The sequence below is a fragment of the Jaculus jaculus genome, chromosome 14 (assembly GCF_020740685.1).
Source record: "Jaculus jaculus isolate mJacJac1 chromosome 14, mJacJac1.mat.Y.cur, whole genome shotgun sequence".
Taxonomy (NCBI): Eukaryota; Metazoa; Chordata; class Mammalia; order Rodentia; family Dipodidae; genus Jaculus; species Jaculus jaculus.
In genome coordinates, this window is record NC_059115.1 from 2,298,506 (window position 1) to 2,319,749 (window position 21,244).

Sequence of the window (21,244 nt, forward strand, 5' to 3'; positions counted from 1 at the left end):
CAGGAGGGACACGGGGACAAGCAGATGAAGACGACCTGAGGGGCAGGGAGGAAGCAGGACCTCAGCGTGGCGGGACAAGGCAGAGAGGCAGGGGGCAGCTTCCAGGGCTCTAGGTCAAGACTGCATGAACCCCTGCTCAACTTTCAACCTATGTCCTAAAAAGGAGCTGGGTGTGATGGCGCCTGTAATCCCACACTTGGGAGCCTAAGGGCAGGAAAGTTGAGAGTTCAAGGCCAGACCAAAAGGGAGGGAAGGAGAAGCGAGGGAGGGAGAAAGAACACTCCATGTCCTGAAGGTGCTTGCAGTGAGTCCCTTTTGCCCCTCCCAGCCCAGATGCGGCCACCCTGACACTACATAGTGCATTTCAGGTCAGCCTGAGCTACAGTGAGACCCTACATCCAAAAATAAATCAATAAATAAAGGGGCTGAAAAGATTGCTTAGTGGTTAAGGCACTTGTCTGTAAACTCAAAGGGTCCAGGTTCGATTCCCCAGGAACTACAAGGTGGTGCAAGCATCTAGAGCTTGTTTGTAGGGGCTAGAGGCCCTGGTGCACCCATTCTCTCTCTCTCTCTTATCTATCTATCTGCCTTTTTCGCAAATAGATAAATAAAAGTCATATATATACATATTCGAAGCACTCTACCAAGCTGGTCCTCAAGATCTAAAGTTGGAGCGTCTTCTGGCAGATGGCGAGGCGACCTGAGAAGGGAGTCCTCCTTCCTGGATGGCACCATTGGCTGTGACTTGCCTGGTGGCAAATGTCACAGTGCCCAACACACTGACGCCCCATGCTGTGGGAAGGCACGTGAATGGAAGTGTGGAGAGCTGGGTGTGGCGTCCCATGCCTGCAATCCCTGCACAGGGGAGGGGTGAGGCAGGGCTACACAGTGAGACACAACCTCAAAAATACAAACAGGTAGAAAAATAAAAAAAGAAAAAAGAAAAAAAAAATACAAACAAGGGGGGAGGCTGGTGGGATGGTTCAGTGGTTGAAGTGCTTGCCTGTGAAGCCAAAGGACCCAGACAGGTTCAATTCCCCAGAACCCACATAAGTCAGACGCGCAAGGCGACGCATGCATCTAGAGTTTGTTTGCAGTGGCTGGAGGCCCTGGCACGCCCATTTTCTCTCACTTTCTTTCTCCTTCTCCCTCTCTCTGCCTCTTTCTCTCAAATGCATAAATAAAATTGTAAAAAATTTTTTAAAAAGACAAAGGGGCTGGAGAGATGGTTTAGTGGTTAAGGAGCTTGACTGTGAAACCTAAGGGCCCAGGTTCGATTCCCTGTAGCCATGTAAACCAGGGTTCTTGTGCCAGATGCACAAGGTGGTGCATGTATCTGGAGTTCATCTGCAGTGGCTAGAGACCCTGGAGTGTCCATTCTCTCTCTCTCTCTGCCTCTTTCTCTCTCCATTTCTCAAATAAATGAACAAAACTTGAAACAATTTTTTAAAATATGAACAAAAATATTTTAAGAATTAAAAATAAACACATACGTAAAATTAGGAAATCCCATAGAATTCAGGAGATCTGGAAAAAGTCCCGTGGCTGTCACGGCAGCATTAACTTTGCCCCACGGGGGCAGGCTGTGCCCTCCAATTCTCTGGCCCCACATTCTCCTGCCTTGCCCCGGGCTGCTCCCTGGCCTCCTGAGCTGCCTGCTGTCTTTAGGCATCTGAGCCAGGCAGGCACAGAAGACCTGTGGCATGGTGCCACTAAGAAGCACTCTGGTGTCCCCGCAAGCATCAACTGTGGGATTTCCAAGTATTTTTTCAGGAGGGCTGGGACATAGCTCAGTTGTTAACAATACTTGACTGGAGCTGGAGAAATGGCTTAGCATTTAAGGTACTTGCCTGCTAAGCCAAAGGACCCAGGTTCAATTCCCCAGGACCCATGTAAACCAGATGTACAGGGGGGCACATGCATCTGGTGTTCATTTACAGTGGCCAGAGTCCCTGCCATGCCCATTCTCTCTCTTTCCTTTCACGCTCTCTCTCTCTCTCTGCCTATTTCTCTCTCTCAAATAAATAAAGAAAAATAAAACATTTTTTAAAAAAGTACTTGACTGGCATGCAGAAGGCCCAGTACCACCAAAAATAAATAAATATATAAAAGTTAAGAATATGTGAAAACTTATATTGCTAGAAAGATCCTGGCTGGCAGACAAAAGGCCTCTGCTTGTTGTAGACTTTGCTGGTTAATGGTGACTGTCACCGGACAGGACCTAGAGTCACCCAGGAGACAAGCCTCTAGGTGTGTCTGTGAATGAGTTTGCAGACTGGGTTAACTGAGGTGTGAAGGAAGGCCCGCCCCAACTGTGAGCAACCCCTCTCCCTTGGCTGGGGGGCCTCTGGACTGAACAGCAAGCTGAAAACAAGCTGAGCGGTAACGTCATCACTCTGCTTCCTGACCGCAGAGGTGACTGGCCAGCTGCCTCCCGCTCTCGTTGCCATGACGTACCCTCAGGCTGCGAGCCCCCCACACTGGTGCCCATTGTTCCTTCCACACCTGGCTTTGTTTTGGTTTTTGTTTTTTGGGGTTTTGTTGTTGTTGCTGCTGCTGTTTTGTTTTTTGGTGGGGCATTTCGAGTTAGGGTCTCGCTCTGGCCCAGGCTGACCTGGAATTCACTATGTAGTCTCAGGGTGGCCTCGAACTCACAGTGATCCTCCTACGTCTGCCTCCCGCCACGCCCGGCTACCTGGCCTTGCTTCTGTTGGGTGTTTCCTCATGCGGGGCACTGACCAACACGCCGGGCCTCGGATGCACTGACTCCCCGGGGAGCCCCCACAGGACTCTCTGGGAGACTGGAGCCGGGTGGTCGGGAACAGCTGGCTGGCGCAGGCCTGCGTCAGTGCTCACTGTCACAGCAAGTGACCCCTCGCTCAACCGGAGGCACTGCTCCACGCTGTGACTAAACTCCCCCTCACAGGTCTCCTCTCCCAGCGGAACGGTCCACCGGTGTGACAGGACTCTGCACAAACACCCCGAGGCTTCCGAAAGGGGCGGTCCCTCGGCCAGCCAAACAGCTGGGAGGTGGCAGGGGTGAGGCCAGAACCGAGGCCGGTCACCCAGTGGATGCCAGCTCTAGAGAGCCCACAGCCCACCTCCCCCAGGCTGCTGCTTTCTGGCATCACGCGTCAGGATCAAATTTTTTTTTTTCCAGGTAGGGTCTCACAATAGCCCAGGCTGACCTGGAATTCACTATGGAGTCTCAGGGTGGCCTCGAACTCACAGCAATCCTCCTACCTCTGCCTCCCGAGTGCTGGGATTAAAGGCATAAGCCACCACACCAAGCGTGGCTGGAAATTCTTTCTAATGACGAGTGTCCCGTTTTCCCTGGCACTGCCGTCTAGTGAGAGAAGAGGCAGCTGAACCGGTCACAGTGGACGGGTTACCGCTCAGCGTCAGCATGCCGCTGGGCCCTGCATAATCAAGGGATGCACAGCAGTGGAAATCAGAGGCTTGCCCTGTCCTACACACTGGGATACGTCGGGACAAATGCCTTTGTCTGTCACTGGGACAAGCTAAATGACGCGAGGGGGACACATCTTTGGACTTTGTGGAAACACAGGACATGCTGGGCAGTGAAGTGGCAGACTGTCCAGACGCAGAACTCTGCATGACCATCCCACCTGCAGCAGCCCATCTCCAAGCCACGGGTGCAAGCAAGGGCGCGGCCTGCCCTGTGTGAGCCGCGCCTCCCAGTCCCCCCGGCTCTGTCCCACTGGACCCCAGTCGAGAGTGGCAGGGACACAGGGCCCGAGCCCGCAGTGAGAAGGCCACAGGGGTCATGAGCAGGAGAGACGGCAGAGGAAGGAGGGGGAGGGAGGAGGAGGAGGAGGAGGAGGGCCAGGGCGGGGCAGCGCCAGGCAGGCTGGCAGGGCGGTACCTGTTGGAGGCTGCTGCTCCACACGCAGTGCTGCCAGCCTCCGTCAGCACCCTTGGAGGCCAGGCACGAGGTGCAGTTGGAGAGGAGGTGGCAGGGGGTGGGGCAGGGCAGGGGTGGGGACGACTCCACTGGCATCGGGGACACGTTCAACAGAGAGTGGCTAAAGCACGTCCAGTCATAGGTGGGCTGCACCGAGAGGATGCGGCGCGTCTCCCCTGGGGGTGGCGGCACAGGGAGCAGGACCCAGTCAAGTCTGCAGCCCTCCTCCCTCAGACCCAGGAGTGCGGACCTCATCCCTCCTCCCTCAGACCTAGAGGTCCCTATCCTAGCCCTCCTCCCTCAGACCCAGGAGTGCGGACCTCATCCCTCCTCCCTCAGACCTAGAGGTCCCTATCCTAGCCCTCCTCCCTCAGACCCAGGAGTGCAGACCTCCTCCCTCCTCCCTCAGACCTAGAGGTCCCTATCCTAGCCCTCCTCCCTCAGACCCAGGAGTGCGGACCTCATCCCTCCTCCCTCAGACCTAGAGGTCCCTATCCTAGCCCTCCTCCCTCAGACCCAGGAGTGCGGACCTCATCCCTCCTCCCTCAGACTTAGAGGTCCCTATCCTAGCCCTCCTCCCTCAGACCCAGGAGTGCGGACCTCATCCCTCCTCCCTCAGACCTAGAGGTCCCTATCCTAGCCCTCCTCCCTCAGACCCAGGAGTGCAGACCTCATCCCTCCTCCCTCAGACCTAGAGGTCCCTATCCTAGCCCTCCTCCCTCAGACCTAGAGGTCCCTATCCTAGCCCTCCTCCCTCAGACCCAGGGATCCAGGCCCAGCCCTCCTCCCTCAGACCCTGGGGTCCAGGTTCAGCCCTCCTCCCTCAGACCCTGGGGTCCAGGTTCAGCCCTCCTCCCTCAGACCCGGGGGTCCAGGCCCCGCCCTCCTCCCTCAGACCCTGGGGTCCAGGTTCAGCCCTCCTCCCTCAGACCCTGGGGTCCAGGCTCCGCCCTCCTCCCTCAGACCCTGGGGTCCAGGTTCAGCCCTCCTCCCTCAGACCCAGGGGTCCAGGTTCAGCCCTCCTCCCTCAGACCCAGGGGTCCAGGTTCAGCCCTCCTCCCTCAGACCCAGGGGTCCAGGTTCAGCCCTCCTCCCTCAGACCCAGGGGTCCAGGTTCAGCCCTCCTCCCTCAGACCCAGGGGTCCAGGTTCAGCCCTGCCCCCTTAGACCCTGGGGTCCAGTCACAGTCCTCCTCCCTCAGACCCAGTGGTCCCAACCCCAATCTTCTCACACCCAGAGGTCCCTACCCTAGCCCTCAGACCCAGGGCCCAGGCCGACCTCCACCAGGAGCCCGTCCCCGGCTCACCCGTCCTCTTGAACTGCCGCGTCCACATGCACTTGCCGTCCCGCGTGCACTGCTCGCAGTCTGCGGCCCCGCACGCGGCCTCGGAGCAGTTCCCGGCCCAGAAGACCTCCCGCTGGTTGATCCGACAGTCGTTCTCCGAGGTGCAGGACCCATTGCGCCCGATGCAGGCTCCCTCGGGGCAGTTGGTGCACCACTTACAGCGGGGCGCAGACGCCTGGCAGGGGAAGCTTGCTGGGTGGGGTCGGCGGGTCCCCAGCTTCCACCCTTACACAGCCCTTCCTACCTACCCACCCACAGGGGGCAGGCTCCGTGGCTCCGGCGACGCTGGGATACATGGCCAGGGGCGGGGCGGCAGACCAGAGTGGACGCCGGGACCCGCGGACTTCCAGCGGCCACTCACCTCTCCCTCTCCAGGCTCCAGGGTCCGGGGATGGCGGGCCAGGCACTCGCTGCAGGTCCGCAGTCTTCGACACTCCTCGGGGGAGCGAGGCATTGGGGCGCAGGGGGGTACCCCACAGCCTAGCCTAGAGGGCATGAGGCCTGACTTACTCTCATCCAGGCCCCATCCTGTGGCTTTTCCACGTGGTCCTGAGTCTCCCCCCCCAACACCATCTGCCAAGCTGGACCTCCTGACCCTGGTCCTCACACCCCACCCGCCGGTGGTGGGCGGGCCCATGGCCGCCACCATCACCCAGTAGGCCCCTCCCACTCCTCTCCTCCTCCTCCTCCTCCTGGGCACAGCCAGCGGGTCACCTCCTCTCACCACTTTGACACTAGCCGGGGCTCCAGGGATCTCTCTGCCCAGACCTGTCCCGCCTCTTCCACTTTAGCCTTCCATGGCTCCCTGCCACCCACGGTCCATAACCCCTTGCCCCACATCTATGGGGGTGCCTGAAGTTCACAATTTTCCAGATTTTTAGGAAGCAGCTGATGCTCCTGCTGGGACTTGCCGGCCTGGGGGAGCGCCCACCACCAAACCCAGCGCTGTTCCTGCAGGCCTGGGGGAGCACCCACCACCAAACCCAGCGCTGTTCCTGCAGGCCTGGGGGAGCACCCACCACCAAACCCAGCGCTGTTCCTGCAGGCCTGGGGGAGCGCCCACCACCAAACCCAGCGCTGTTCCTGCAGGCCTGGGGGAGCGCCCACCACCAAACCCAGCGCTGTTCCTGCAGGCCTGGGGGAGCGCCCACCACCAAACCCAGCGCTGTTCCTGCAGGCCTGGGGGAGCGCCCACCACCAAACCCAGCGCTGTTCCTGCAGGCCTGGGGGAACGCCCACCACCAAACCCAGCGCTGTTCCTGCAGGCCTGGGGGAGCGCCCACCACCAAACCCAGCGCTGTTCCTGCAGGCCTGGGGGAGCGCCCATCACCAAACCCAGCGCTGTTCCTGCAGGCCTGGGGGAGCACCCATCACCAAACCCAGCGCTGTTCCTGCAGGGACGTCTTGTCTGTGATGGCTCCCAGGCCTCCCTCTGTCCAACCCCTCAGCGGGCACCAGTACCATGTGACGATGGTCAGCCGCTATTACCTGTGGGCCTGGTCCCCGGACAGGCAGGCACCATGGCACCAGGTGCAGGCCCCTGACTGGTTACAAGATTCAGATGAGGGCAGCAGGCGGCAGGGGTCAGGGGGCAGGGTCAGTGCCAGCAGACGGCCCAGGGCCACTCCCCCAAATCCTCCAGAGATATACAGGCGGCTCCCCACTGCTGCCACTGCATGGGCCACAGACTCCTCCATCGGGGACCCCACAGAGGCCGGGCCTGAGGAAAAAGACAGGGTGTTCAGAGAGCTAAAGAGCAGGAGAAGCAGGGTAGAGACTTTCCTGGGAGGGCTATCCAGAGAGGACAGTCAGAAAAGGCAGAGGCATGGGCTGGAGGGATGGCTTAGCAGTTAAGGCGTTTACCTGCAAAGCCAAAGAACCCAGGTTTGACTCCCCAGGACCCAGATGCACAAGGGGATGCACACATCTGGATTTCATTTGCAGTGGCTGGAGTGCCTGGCATGCCCATTCTCTCTCTGCCCCCCCCCATCAAATAAATAAATAAAATATTAAAAAAAGAAAAGAAAGAAAAGGCTGAGGCAGACAAGTGAACAAACAGGAAAAAGGGGAAGGGAAGGAGGAAAAACAGAATGGGAGGCTGGAGGTGTGGCTCAGTGAGAGCACGCTGGCTTAGCACACGTAGCCCACATACTGCAAAAAGCAAACGATAAAAAAAAGAACAGAGCTGGGCTGTGGTGGCGCACGCCTTTAATCCCAGCACTCAGGAGGCAGAGGTAGGAGGATCACCATGCGTTCAAGGCTACCTTGAGACTACATAGTGAATTCCAGGTCAGCCTGGGCTACTGTGAGACCCTAACTCGAAAAAACAAAACAAAACAAAACAAAAGAACAGAGCTGGGGAGATGGCTCAGCAGTTACAAGTTCCTACTTACAAAGTCTGCCAGCCATGGCTCAGTTCCCCAGCCACGCACAAAAAGCCCAATGGGCATTTGCATGCAGTGGCAAGAGACTCAGATCCATGCACACATGCATGCATGCATGCACATATACACACACAGGTAAATAAATAATTCTCAAAAGATTCTTAAACTTGGGCTGAAGAGATAGTTTACAGGTTAAGGAGTTTGCCTACAAACCAAAGGACCTAGATTCGATTCCCCAGCACCCACATAAGACAGATGCACAAGGTGGCTCATGTGTCTAGAGTTCATTTACAGTGGCTGGAGGTCAACTTGGGCTAGAGTGAGATCCTACCTCGAAAAATCAGAAACAAAACAAAACTTAATTAAACTAAAAGGTCAGGTATAGGCTGGGGGCGTGTCTCAGAGGTAGAGCACTTGTCTAGGATCCACAGTGAGGGGCTGGGGGTGTGGCTCAGAGGTAGGGCACTTGTCTAGAGTCCACAGTGAGGGGCTGGGGGCGTGGCTCAGAGGTACAGCACTTGTCTAGAATCCACACTGAGGGGCTGGGGGCGTGGCTCAGAGGGAGAGCACTTGTCTAGAACCCACAGTGAGGGGCTGGGTGCGTGGCTCAGAGGTAGAGCACTTGTCTAGATCCACAGTGAGGGGCTGGGGGCGTGGCTCAGAGGTAGAGCACTTACCCCACGTGTGAAGCCCTAGATTCTATCCTTCCCTGTCCCCAGAAAGCAAGATATATGTATCAACCTTTTGCCTATTACAAAATAAAATTCCTTTCCTGTTCTAAGCTACCAGGAGTCTAGAATCTAGACTCTCCCACATTCTTCCATTAACACATAATCACTGTATGTCACATGCTAGGGATATAAAGATTAACAAATGGCACTATTTTTTGAGATTCATAAAACTTAAGTAAGCCAGGCATGGTGGCACACTCGGGCGGCAGAGGTAGGAGGATCTCCATGAGTTCCAGGCCGCCCTGAGACCTCATAGTGAATTCCAGGTCAGCCTGGACTAGAATGAGACCCTACCTTGAAAGAAAAAAGCTTAAGTCATACTTCAGTACTTTCTGTATTGCTAACTACTTACAATTTTACAAATTAAATAGATTCTAAAACTTGTTTCCTTTTTCTTTCTTTCTTTTTTCTTTTTTTTTTTTTTTTGGTTTCTGTTGTTTGTTTTTATTACAGAGCTGCTTCCAATTCTTTCATTTTGTTTTATTTATTTATTTATTAGAGAGAAGGAATGGGTACACCAGGGCCTCTAGTTACTGCACACAAACTCCAGATGCATGCGCCGCCATGTGCATGTATCTGGTTTACATGAGTTCTGGAGAGTCCAAATTAGGTCCTTACGCTGCACAGGCAAGTGCCTTAACTGTACCCAGCCCTTGTTGTTGGCTTTGTCGAGGTAGGGTCTCACCCTAGCCTAGGTTGACCTGCCACTCACTCTGTAGTCCCAGGCTGACTTTAAACTCATAGCAAGAACCTCTTACCTCTGTCTCCTGAGTGCTGAGATTAAAGTGTGTGCCACCACCTCCAGCCAGGCTCTCTTTTAAAAGCATTTTTTTTTAAATTTATTTATTTGAGAGTGACAGACACAGAAAGACAAATAGAGGGAGAGAGAGAGAATGGGCGCGCCAGGCTTCCAGCCTCTGCAAACGAATTCCAGACGCGTGCGCCCCCTTGTGCATCTGGCTAACGTGGGACCTGGGGAACCGAGCCTCGAACCGGGGTCCTTAGGCTTCACAGGCAACCGTTTAACCGCTAAGCCATCTCTCCAGCCCTTTAAAAGCATTTTTATCTGAGAAGGAATGGTTGTGAGTACACTAGGGCTCTTGCTGATGGAAACAAACTCTAAATGTGTGTGCCACACTGTGCGGCTGGCTTTCTGTGAGTACTGGAGAACTGAACCCGGGCTGGCAGGCTTTGTAAGCAAGTGTCTTTGATACTGAGCCACATCTCCCCAGTCTCGTGCTTCCAATCTTTAAGCCCACTACTAAGTCATGAACCACAGACCTGGATGGGAACACCCATATACCAGCAACTGGCCCTAGAGAGTGATGCTGTTCTTGTTTTATAAACTACGTACAATAAATATTAATTTTACATTCAGGATGGAAACCAGGCTTCCTAAGAAGAAACAAGGAAGGATAGCCATCCATGGTCTTAAGATAACACGGGCTGGCATGGAGCGGGAGGGGACTTTTGATGTGTCCAGAGGCCTGCGTGATGCAGGGGCACATGCAGGGCAGAAACAAGGCTCTCGTGGGCATCCCCGGCCTCCCTGGGAGAGCAACTGGGACTCACGGGTGAGGTCGGGCAGGAGCCAGGCATTGCAGTTGACCTGGTAGAGCAGAACATCACTGCTGAACGCGTCAGGATCCGAACGCCCGCCGAGCACGACCATAGTGTCCCCTAGCAGGGCGGCAGCGTGGAAGAGCCGGGGGCGGGGCTGCGGGGAGACGCCATAGGACGGCGGTCAGAGCCCAGCACCCACATCCCCCAGGCTTGCTGCACCCCCCCCCCCAGTGCCCTTCCGTGGCCTCCACCAGCTCATCCCATCCTCACCTCCCTCAAAGCTCACTTCTTTTTGAGGAAACCCTGGGATCCTTCAGAACAGCCCCGAGTTATCTCCTTTCCCAGAAACCTTCCCAGCCCATGCCACTCCCCGGGAACCCGGCCTTGTTCTCCTCCCCCCCTGACAGGGCTGGCCTTAGGGACGCGTGTAGATCACACGTGCAACTGTCCCCACCAACACAGCCGGTCCTCTGCTCGCCTGCCCTGTCCTCTTGGCTCTACACGCAGGAGGGACAAGGAGCCACAGGGGTGTGCACGGGATCTGCCGGGCGGGACAGAGTGGGGCCGAGCCCACGCCTCTGACCTCCTTCAGCGATGGAACGCGGGCCACCTCCCTCCTGATGCGACAGCCATCTATCTGAGCCATAGTTTCTAACCTTTGCCCCCTGAGAAGGGGCCAGCAAGCTCCAGGTGCGATCGGGACAGTGTAGGGAGTAGAGCTCCGGCGACGGGGCCGCCAGCTCCACGTGGAAACGGAAGCCCCCGAACACGTACAGGGAGTCGGTGGCCTCGTGGTAGACGGCAGAGTGACCGTAGAGACCTGGGAGGGATCAGAAAGACTGCAGAGGTGAGGAGGAAGGCTGAGTCCTCTAACGCAGACCACACCCCTCGCCGGGGAAACCCTCAGGCCTGCCCCCCCCCCTCTCCTGGTTCCAGAAGACAGCCCTGGAGAAGTCAGAAGTGTTGGGGAGTTCCCACAGGCTTGTAGGAGGGGGGCAGGATGACAGGGATCAGAGAACATAGAAGGAAAGACAAGGAGGGAGGGGAAGGACTCAGAGGCGACAGGAGGAGAGAGGAGAAATGAGCCCCTGCGGGGTGGTCATCTTAGAACCGGAGGAGCGGAGATGGCAGCCGGACTGGACGGGAAGTGCCGTTCGCCATGGTGTCTGGGGCTCAACAGAGCGAATGAACTTTGCCAGGGCATCTGGGTGGGGGTAGGAAGTGACAGGAGGGAGAGGAAGGTGCAGTGGGCAGTGACTTGAATGTGGGAGGTGACAAGAAGTCTAGGCAAAGCCCAGGTGTCGCTTGTGGAAGGCCCACCTGTTGGGGGTGTCCCACTCTGGACTCCGGAAACCCAGGTGCCAGTGGCCAGCTGGTACTCCAGCAACCGCTGATTGAAGCCGTTTTCCGGGGAGTAGCCACCCACCAGGAGCAGAGACAGGCCTCGGCGGGCAGTAAGGGTGTGACCAGCAACGGCTGGCAACTCCATGTTCTGAGGGGCCTGGAAGACAGAAGCCCAAGGTCACCCAGACAGCCAGGAGGGACTCGCCTTCTGGGCAGAAGGAAGGCTCAGCCGAGGAGAGGCGAGCGCCCACAGCCGCTCAGCCCCGCCTTCCACAGCCAGCCGCCTTGCTGCTTGCACGCCCGCGTCTTCAGGCCCAGCCACCTGGTATGTCTTTGCAAAGCCTCCATTCCTCGGCTCTCTCTGGTTGGGAGCGGCCGGGCGCCAGCCTGGCCAACCAGTGCCACAGGCCCTGAGCCAGGGATCAGCTTGGGAACTAATGTGACCCAGGTCAGTCAGTGAAACTCAGTGCTACAGCTCCCCACCCACTATGGTGCTCAGAATGCAGCTGGTGTATGCTGACCATGCAATCTCCAGTGAGCAAAACTGACTCCCAGCCCCTCACTGTGGATTCTAGACAAGTGCTCTACCTCTGAGCCACGCAACTGGCCCCTCACTGTGGACTCTAGACAAGTGCTCTACGTCTGAGCCACGCCCCCAACCCCTCACTGTGGGTTCTAGACAAGTGCTCTACCTCTGAGCCACGCCCCCAGCCCCTCACTGTGGACTGTAGACAAGTGCTCTCCCTCTGAGCCACGCCCCCAGCCCCTCACTGTGGATCCTAGACAAGTGCTCTACCTCTAAGCCACGCCCCCAGCCCCTCACTGTGGACTCTAGACAAGTGCTCTACTGCTGAGCCACGCCCCCAGCCCCTCACTGTGGACTGTAGACAAGTGCTCTACCGCTGAGCCATGGCCCCAGCCCCTCACTGTGGATCTAGACAAGTGCTCTACCTCTGAGCCACGCCCCCAGCCCCTCACTGTGGACTCTAGACAAGTGCTCTACCGCTGAGCCACGGCCCTATTCCTCAATCTTGGCACTTCAGCCGGAACCCTGGGCAGATGCAGTTTCCTGTGAGGACAACGCTCAGAGGCGGATGCTGTTGCTACTTGGGTCAGACCCGGTGTGGGAGCAGAGCGGAGATGGAGACAGAAACTCACCTTTTCTTGCCGCCACTGCAGAGTGGTGAGGTTAAGGACCCAGAAGTCACGAGTGACACCCCCAGCCGTGAGACCCCCCAACAGGTACATAGCTCCACGGGCAGCAGGTACGTAGGCGGCCGCGTGGAAGGAGCGGGGGGATGGGCCCGGGCTGCCGTCCTCCGCTCCGGCCAGCATCTGTGTCCACCGCCGCTCACTCACTGAATACCTGGGGCCAAGGTGCAACACAGCGGCTTCATCGTCCAGCCACCGCTGGATGACCAGCGTCCCTGGGTGACCTTTCCTGTAACAACCTTCTTTGTTTTAGCTTTTCGATGGAGGGTCTCCCTCTGGCCCAGGCTGACCTGGAATTCACTCTGTAGTCTCAGGGTGGCCTCGAACTCACGGCAATCCTCCTACCTCTGCCTCCCGAGTGCTGGGATTAAAGGCGTGCGCCACCACGCCCGGCCCTGTGATAATTTTCTCAACAGTCCTGGGGCAGCACCAGTCAAACAGTACACCCCCAGGGTGTCCACAGGTAGCCCTCCTGTGACAAGTGCCAACACCTTTAGGGGGTGTTCCCCACCTAAGAGTTTTTCTACACACCATTAAAGTAACTTCTTGGGTAACAGATGTCTCAAGCAGTCCCTAAAGTAAGATTGACTTTCCTTTATATTCCTATGGGGGGGGGCACATGCATGCCACGGTGAGCGTGGGTGCCAGTCCCTCCCCTCTACCTTGAGACAGGGTCTCTTGTTTGCTGCTGGGGCACCGCCCGCCACTGTCGTAGGCACACTGCGATCACAGACGCATGTGCCGCTCTGCGTCTGGATTTACAGGGGTGCTGGGATCCGATACTCTGCATAGTTGGCGGGCTTTCAGAGCAAGCGCCTTTTACCTTGGAGCCATCTCCCCAGCCCTTTGTATTTTGGGTTTTTTTTTATTTTTATTTATTTATTTGAGAGCGACAGACACAGAGAGACAGACAGATAGAGGGAGAGAGAGAGAATGGGCGCGCCAGGGCTTCCAGCCTCTGCAAACGAACTCCAGACGCGTGCGCCCCCTTGTGGCTAACGTGGGACCTGGGGAACCGAGCCTCGAACCGGGGTTCTTAGGCTTCACAGGCAAGCACTAAACCGCTAAGCCATCTCTCCAGCCCCCTTTGTGTTTTTGATGCAGGGTCTCACTGCGTAGCTCAGCTGGCCTTGAACTCACAGTGCTCCTCCTGCCTCAGCTCACCAGGCACTGGGATTAACGGCATGCACAACACCATGCCTGGTTCAGTAAGCTTTTTAAAAGTGTTTAAAAATTATTTATTTGGCCAGGCGTGGTGGCGCACACCTTCAATCCCAACACTTGGGAGGCAGAGGTAGGAGGATCGCGCCACCTGGAGACTGCCTAGTGAATTCCAGGTCAGCCTGGGCTAGAGTGAGACCCTGCCTCGAAAACAAAAGAGAACAAAAATTATTTATCTATCTGGGGGGAGGGCAGATAAAGATTGGGTGCACCAGGGCCTCTAGCCACTACAGATGAACTCCAGACACATGCACCACCATGTGCATCTGGCTTTACATGGGTACTGAAGAATCGAACCTGGATCCTTAGGCTTTGCAGGCAAGCGCCTTAACAGCTGAGATCTCTCTCCAGCCCGGTAAGCTTTTCTTACTCAGGTAGCTCACCTCCCAAGAGTAGTCCTCACCTGTACAGGTTTCCCAGCAGCCCCTGGGGTAGGCCCAGGCCTCCAAACATCCACAAGGTGGCATCCGGTCCCTCCACCATTGTGTGTCCCAGGCGGTGCAGGAAGCGGCTCGCGGTGTCCTGCAATGGGGATAAGGGTCAGGGTCAGGGTCAGCTGAAGGTCAAGACAAAGTACTGCGCCTGGGTGGGGGGTTCTCAGAGTGGTCTTTAGAGTGGAAGTGGCAGAGCCACCCATGGGACAGAGCCAGGAGCCCCGACTCACAGCTGAGAGGCGGCTGTCCATGACTGTCTCCCAGACCAACTGTCCACCGTCCAGCTTCGTGGCACAGTCTGGGCCTCCAAAGCCCTCAGCACAGATGCACACGCCCAGGCTCTGAGGACAGGAGGGAGAGACTCAGGGGAGCCCTAAACACTGCTCCTGTCCCATCTGATGGGCAGGCGGACGGACGGATGGATGGAAGCTGTCCCGCCCGTACCTGGTTACAGATCCCGGCCCCGTTGTGAGCGTTGCAATTCTCAGGACACAGAGGCATGCGGCAGTGGGGGCCAGCCCAGCCCTGGGGGCACCGGCAAAGCCCAGCACCGGCGGCCCCATCCTGGGGCACACACTCCTGGGGGACAGGGCAGCTCCCCGGGCCCCCTGACCCACAGCGGGCGGAGCCCACCGAAGCATTGAAGCCCCAAGATGAGGAGCCGTTGGCCTCCCAGTGCAGCACGAGCAGCCCTGTGGGGCAGGCAGGGGAGGCCGGTCAGAGCCCGTCCAGGGACTGCTCCACAGGTGGCGGAGCCAACCCCGGGGAGCCAGACACCCCGCCATCCAGAAGGCAGATCTCCCATCCGTTTCACGTTTTGGGCTTGTTTGTTTTGTTTCTGTGTAAGATGGGGTCTCATGTACCCAGGTGGGCCTTGAACCAGCCAAGGATGACCCTGACCTGCTGATCAACCTGCTTGTACCTTCCAAGCCCTGGCTTACGTGGGTCCTGGGGAATCAAACCTGGGTCCTTTGGCTTTGCAGGCGAACGCCTTAACCACTAAGCCATCCCACCAGCCCTCTGTCTCATTCTTTGGGACAGAATACCTCGCTGAACCTGGAGTTCACCAACTGGGCTATACCAGGGGGCCCTCCGTGGTGCCTTCCTAAAGCTTGGGTCACAGGTGTCTTGTGTGTTTGACTTTCGAGGTAGGGTCTCACTCTAGCCCAGGCTGACCTGGCATTCACTATGTAGTTTTAAAGTGGTCTTGAATTCACAACAATCCTCCTACCTCTGCCTCCCGAGTGCTGGGATTAAAGGCATGTCCCGCCATACCCGGCTCTTAACATTATTTTACATGGGTTCTGGGGACCCAAACTCAGGTCCTCATGCCTGTGTGGTAAGCACTCTACCCACTTAGGCATATCCCTGGCCCTTGTCCCATGCACTTTAGACCTAAATTGCTGTCTTGGGCTGTAGCTCTGTGGTACAGCACACACCTCTCATGTACAAGGCTAGGGGTTCAATCCTTGGCATCACACAAAAATATCAAAAAATAAACATAGAATATCAAGCATGGTGGCGCACGCCTTTAATCCCAGCACTCGGGAGGCAGAGGTAGGAGGATCATCGTGAGTTTGAGGCTACCCTGAGACTACAGAGTGAACTCCAGGTCAGCCTGGGCTAGAGTGGGCTACCTCAAAAAACCAGCCTGGGCTACCTCAAAAAACCAAAAAATTAAAAATAAACATAGAGCCTAACTTTCTCTACATATCCACTGCTTGCCACTTCCTTGGCTGTTGTCCAAGCCAGTACATGAGATCCTTACAAACATGGACTTGACCCCGGCACAGGCGAGCATCAAACCCTCCGCAGCTCTCTACTGCTTTTATGTGAGACGCATGGCTTAGAAAGAGAGCATTTCTGCCTGTTACGGTGGCACGTGACTGTAACCCCAGCACTCAGGACCTGGAGGCAGGAGGATCAGGAGTTCAAGGCCAGCTTGGGCTATGTATGAATTTGAGGCCAGCCTGGCCTGCACAAGACCTTGTCTGTCTAAAAGAAAGGAAAGGGGAAAGGGAAAAAAGGAGAAGGGAAAGGGAAGGGAAAGATGGCCAGGCATGGTAGCATGCTCCTTGAATCCTGGCACCTGGGAAGCTGACGCAGGAGGATTGCTAGGAGTTTAAAGCCAGCCTGGACTACACAGCAAGACATCAGGCGCCCCCGCCCTCCGCCCTCGCCATTCCGCGGACCTCAACCCAGAGCCGTCCACCTTGCTCTCGGGATGTGGCATCTGCTCCTCCTCTAGCCAGAGCAGCGACTCTCCCCATGCCTGAGGTCTCCTGTGCCCGGCTGACTGCTCCCCCAGAAAGAAACCCTGTCCCTTCCCCAACACACACACACGCACGCACACACACACACACACACACACACACACACACGTACGCACACACGCACAGACGCGCGCGCGCACACACACACACACACACACACGTGTGGCTCCCTGAGAGAGGCCAGAGGCCCGTTCAGTTCCACTGCCTCAGTAAAAGAGCAACGTTTGCATTGGAGAGATGACTTAGCAGTTAAGGTGTTTGTCTGCAAAGCCAGAGGACCCCGGTTTGCTTCCCCAGGACCCGCATTAGCCAGAAGCACAGGGGGCGCATGTGTCTGGAGTTCGTTTGCAGTGGCTGGAGGCCCTGGCACACCCATATTCTCTCTCTCTCTGTCTCAAATAAATAATTAAAAATTTTAAAAAATAAGGGGCTGGAAAGCCGGGCGTGGTGGCACATGCCTTTAATCCCAGCACTCGGGAGGATTGCGTGAGTTCGAGGCCACCCTGAGACTCCATAGTGAATCCCAGGTCAGCCTGGGCTACAGTGAGACCCCACCTTGAAAAAACAAAAAATCAAACGAACAAAAAAAATAAGGGGCTGGAGAGATGGCTTAGCGGTTAAGCGCTTGCCTGTGAAGCCTAAGGACCCCGGTTCGAGGCTCGATTCCCCAGGACCCACGTTGGCCAGATGCACAAGGCGGCGCACGCCTCTGGAGTTCGTTTGCAGTGGCTGGAGGCCCTGGCGCGCCCATTCTCTCTCTTCTCTCCCTGTCTGCCTCTTTCTCTCTCTGTTACTATCAAATAAATAAATAAAATAAACAAAAAATATTTTAAAAAAATTTTTTTTTAATTTTAAAAAATAAGGTGGAGAGCAACAGAGGAAGACGTCTAATGCCAATCTCTGGCCTTCATGTACACACACACACACACACACATTCACATGAACATGCATGCACACACACGAACATACATGCACATACTTGTACATGCACACACCACACACACTCCCATTCACATGAACATACATGGACGCCACATGCACTCACACATGCATGGACATAAATGCACACACATTCACATGAATGTACATGAACAAACACACATGAACATATACACACACACACACACACACACAAAGGAGTGAGAGAAGCCAGGCATGAGCCACCACACCTGTGATCCAGCACTCAGGAGGCTGAGGTAGGAGGACTGTTGTGAGTTCAAGGTCAGCTGGGGCTACAGAGTGAATTCCAGGGCAGCTTGGGCCAGAGTGAGCCCTCAGAAAAAGGAGGGGTAGAGGGAAAAGGGGGAAAATGCTCAGTAGCAGCATTGCATTTGCCAGCGCTGGAGGAGTCCTGAATTCCACCCCAACACCAGGGCGGGAAAGCCCAAGACAAGGAGGTCCCACTGGCCAGCCCCCGTACCAGACAAGGCCTGCACAGTGAGGGGCCTGTCCCGCCGCTGACCACAGAAGGCAGCTATGAGGCTGCGGTCGGACTGAACGACGCCAGTGTCCAGGAAGCGTGGGAATCCATCAAAGGCCAGGACGTAGCTCAACTGAAAGGACAGATTTAGAGTTAGGGAGCCGCCGGGCGAGGTGGTGCATGCTTTAATCCCAGCACTCACAGGTAGAAGGATCGCTGTGAGTTTGAGGCCAGCCTGGAACTACAGAGGGAATTCCAGGTCAGCCTGGGCTAGCATGAGACTCTACCTCAAAAGAGAGTGAGTGTGTGTGTGTGTGTGTGTGTGTGTGCGCGTGTGGAACCATTAGGGTAAGAAAGAGGGGTGCTTGGGGGTCTGGGAAGAGGATGGCCTCAAGAGGACAGTACAGGACTGGGTGCAATGGCATGCACTTGTAACCCAAGCTACGTGAAAGGCTGGGACATGATTGTGAGTTCACACTCAGCCTAAGCTATGTAGTGAGACCATACATCAGGGAGGGAGGGAGGGGGCAATCTGGGGTGCAGGCAATTTCAACATCCAGGGCAGACCACCATGTTGTAGCATGGAGGACCCTCCTATTTCTTTCTTCTTGTTCTTTTACGGTTTTTCGAGGTAGGATCTTGCTATATCCCAGGCTGACCTGGAATTCACTATGTAGTCTCAGGGTGGCCTCAAACTCATGGCAATCCTCCTACCTCTGCCTCCCAAGGTGAGCCCACCTATTTCTGTGCGTACAACAGACATGACTAATCGATCAGCATTCTTCCTGGGAGCCTCTTTCTCATCGCACAGTTCAGCACTGACGCGTGAGGTTGAGAACTGCTCATTCCTGGTCTACGGGGATCCCGGCTGCGGGGGAACATAGCTCGGGCTTGTGGGCTGAGGGAACCCAGCCCCCTTCAACACTCACCGTGCAGGGGGTGCTGCTGTCCGGGGAGAAGGTGAGGGTGAGTGGGGGGCAGAGGGTCCCAGGGGCGCAGGGCTGCAGCTCCTCCGTGGCTGAGACGACCCACACACAGTAGGACAGGCCAGGCCCAGCTCTCGCTGCCCCACCACCCGGAGGCAGCAGCCCTCCAAACCGGCGGGAGCCCAGAGCCACGGAGGACACGTTGGTGAGGAGGGCACGGCCCCCACACTCCCGGAAGCAAGAGCCACCGGCCCTGTGCAGGTGGAGGAGAGATGAAGTGTAAAACATGAAATCCCTCCCACCCAGCCCACAGGGCCCCTAAGCCCGCTCTGCCCAGCCCTGCAGGGCCCCTGGCTCACCGGGGATCCCCATAGTAGCCTGGGGAGCAGAGCTGGCAATGGGCGCCTTCGGTGTGGTCCTGGCAGAAGCAGAGCCCGCTGAGGTTGTCGCAGTGGCCGCGGCGTGGGTCCCCATGCCCGTTGCACTGGCAGGGCCGGCAGCCGCCGGAGCCCGTGGCGTTGCCAAAGCTGCCGGGCCGGCACCGTTCACAGTGCTCCCCCCACGTCCAGTCTGTGGAAGCCCCAGGGGACAAAGTCAGGGGCAAGGACAGGAAAGCACCCAGACCCACCGGCTCTGCTGAGCACAGAAACCCTCCCCAGCTGCTTCAAAGGAGTGAAACCAAGGCATATACCAAGGGCGCGGCATGGGTACCCCACAACGCAAGAGAAGAGGGGAGAGGGGCGAGGGGCGGCGGAAGACTCTGGAGCCCTGAGAAGGAAGGAGGCCCCACAGGCCTGGACCAGCTGCTCACCCTGACACTCGTCACAGAAACCAGGCCCCCTCCTGCGGCAGTGACTGTGAAAGTTGCAACCACAGTCTCGGGAGCAACGGGGGGCAGGGGGTCCCGGAGCAGGGGTGGGCGGGGGCAGGTCGGATGTCCAGCCCAGGTCACACACGCAGGTGAAATCCGGGGGACCACTGCATACACCGTGACCACAGTCCTCCAGGCACCTGAAGGAGCACGATGGGAGAAGGAAGAAAGGGCCGGGTAGGCCCAGCGTCCCCAGAGCATCCGGTCATCTCCGCCCGGTGCCACGTCCTCACAAGTGACTGCTTCCATGGTCCTGGGCTGTGTGGGTAACTGTCTCCAAGGCAACTGCATCACCTGGAGTGATGCCTGTCTCCACAGCAACCCCATAGCACCATTGTGAAAACCCTATTTCAACTGGGTCCTCGTCCATCTCCATGGCAATGCTAAAGACTATGGCCCACTGTCCACGAACGTCCCATGTCCACAGTAACGAGGGTCTCCTTGGGGACCCCACCACTGCACTGAGGCGCTAGTCCACAGGACCCAGCGCCGGGGTGTCTTCCCGTCCTCTCAAGCCCCCACCCCGGGCCAGTGTCCACAGCAGCCCGCGCCTCACTCACGTGCGGTTGCAGTACGAGACGCCGTCGCCCTGGTAGCCACGCTGGCAGTGACACTCGTAGCTGAGAGGCGTGTTCAAGCAGGTGGCCCTCGGGTGACAACGGGCCAGGCCCAGGCGGCACTCGTCCACGTCTGGACAGCGGGCGTAAGCCCAGCGGGCGGGGAGGGCTACAGGGAGCCCCAGGCCTTCCCCCACCCACAGGGAGCAGTTTGCCCCACCCAGGGGCCCTGAGAAGTCCCCCTGGAGGCACCTGGGGGGCGGGAGATGGAAAAGGGGGATGGGGACAGAGACAGAGGTGCGAGGGGAGACGGACAGGGAGAGGGGAGGGAATGAAAGCAGAGGTATGTGGACGTTTGCAAAGGGAAGGGTCACAGGAACGGGGGACAGGGCAGAGAAACAGGCCATTAGAATCGCAGGGTGAGCCAGCGCCCCTCCCTCTCGCCCGGCCCCGCCCCCTAGCTAGGCCCCGCCCCTCACCAGCCCTCTCACCAATCCCCGCCCTCTCGCCCAGCCCCGCCCTCTCTCCGGCCCCGCCCCTTCACCAGCCCTCTCACCAATCCCCGCCCTCTCGCCCAGCCCCGCCCCCTCGCCAGGCCCTTGCCCCGCCCCTCTCACCCCGCCCCTGGTCCCGCCCCCAGCTCATCCCCGCCCCGCCCCGCCCCTCACCGGCCCAGGGTGGGGTTGTCCTCGTTGCCGCACCAGCCGCACTCGTGGCTCTGCAGGCACTCGTGACAAGTCAGGAAGCCGCCACAGCTGCGGCACCGCGGCTCCGAGTGCACGCTGTGTGGTGACACACGGCAGGGGTCGGAGTCCAGCCCCCACCACCCTCTAGCTGGGGGCCCCCTTTCCATCAGCCCGGGGCTCGCAGGGCGCACCTGTCATCCCAGCCGCGGCAGCCTCCGTGTGGGTACCGCGCCAGGTAGGCGGCAAACAGGAAGCAGGTGTGGGTGGACTGGCACCAGGCACACTGGCTGGAGTTGGCCAGGCAGTCTTCACAGGTCAGACGTCTGGGGGCAGGAAGCAGGGCTGTGTCACC

The 21,244-nt window shown here is 57.4% G+C and overlaps 1 protein-coding gene across 1 annotated transcript in view; it reads right to left on the bottom strand.

Moving 5' to 3' along the window:
* Window positions 1–21,244, bottom strand: part of Megf8 (multiple EGF like domains 8) — a 72,085-nt gene that overhangs the window by 12,550 nt on the left and 38,291 nt on the right. Inside the window, 18 exon segments of the mRNA XM_045134472.1 lie at window positions 3,887–4,101; window positions 5,232–5,445; window positions 5,632–5,755; window positions 6,759–6,990; window positions 9,958–10,102; window positions 10,605–10,768; window positions 11,269–11,449; window positions 12,451–12,658; window positions 14,129–14,247; window positions 14,390–14,500; window positions 14,604–14,851; window positions 17,853–17,985; window positions 18,782–19,031; window positions 19,138–19,348; window positions 19,590–19,789; window positions 20,210–20,458; window positions 20,875–20,988; window positions 21,084–21,215. Coding sequence (XP_044990407.1) covers window positions 3,887–4,101; window positions 5,232–5,445; window positions 5,632–5,755; window positions 6,759–6,990; window positions 9,958–10,102; window positions 10,605–10,768; window positions 11,269–11,449; window positions 12,451–12,658; window positions 14,129–14,247; window positions 14,390–14,500; window positions 14,604–14,851; window positions 17,853–17,985; window positions 18,782–19,031; window positions 19,138–19,348; window positions 19,590–19,789; window positions 20,210–20,458; window positions 20,875–20,988; window positions 21,084–21,215 — 3,250 coding nt within the window.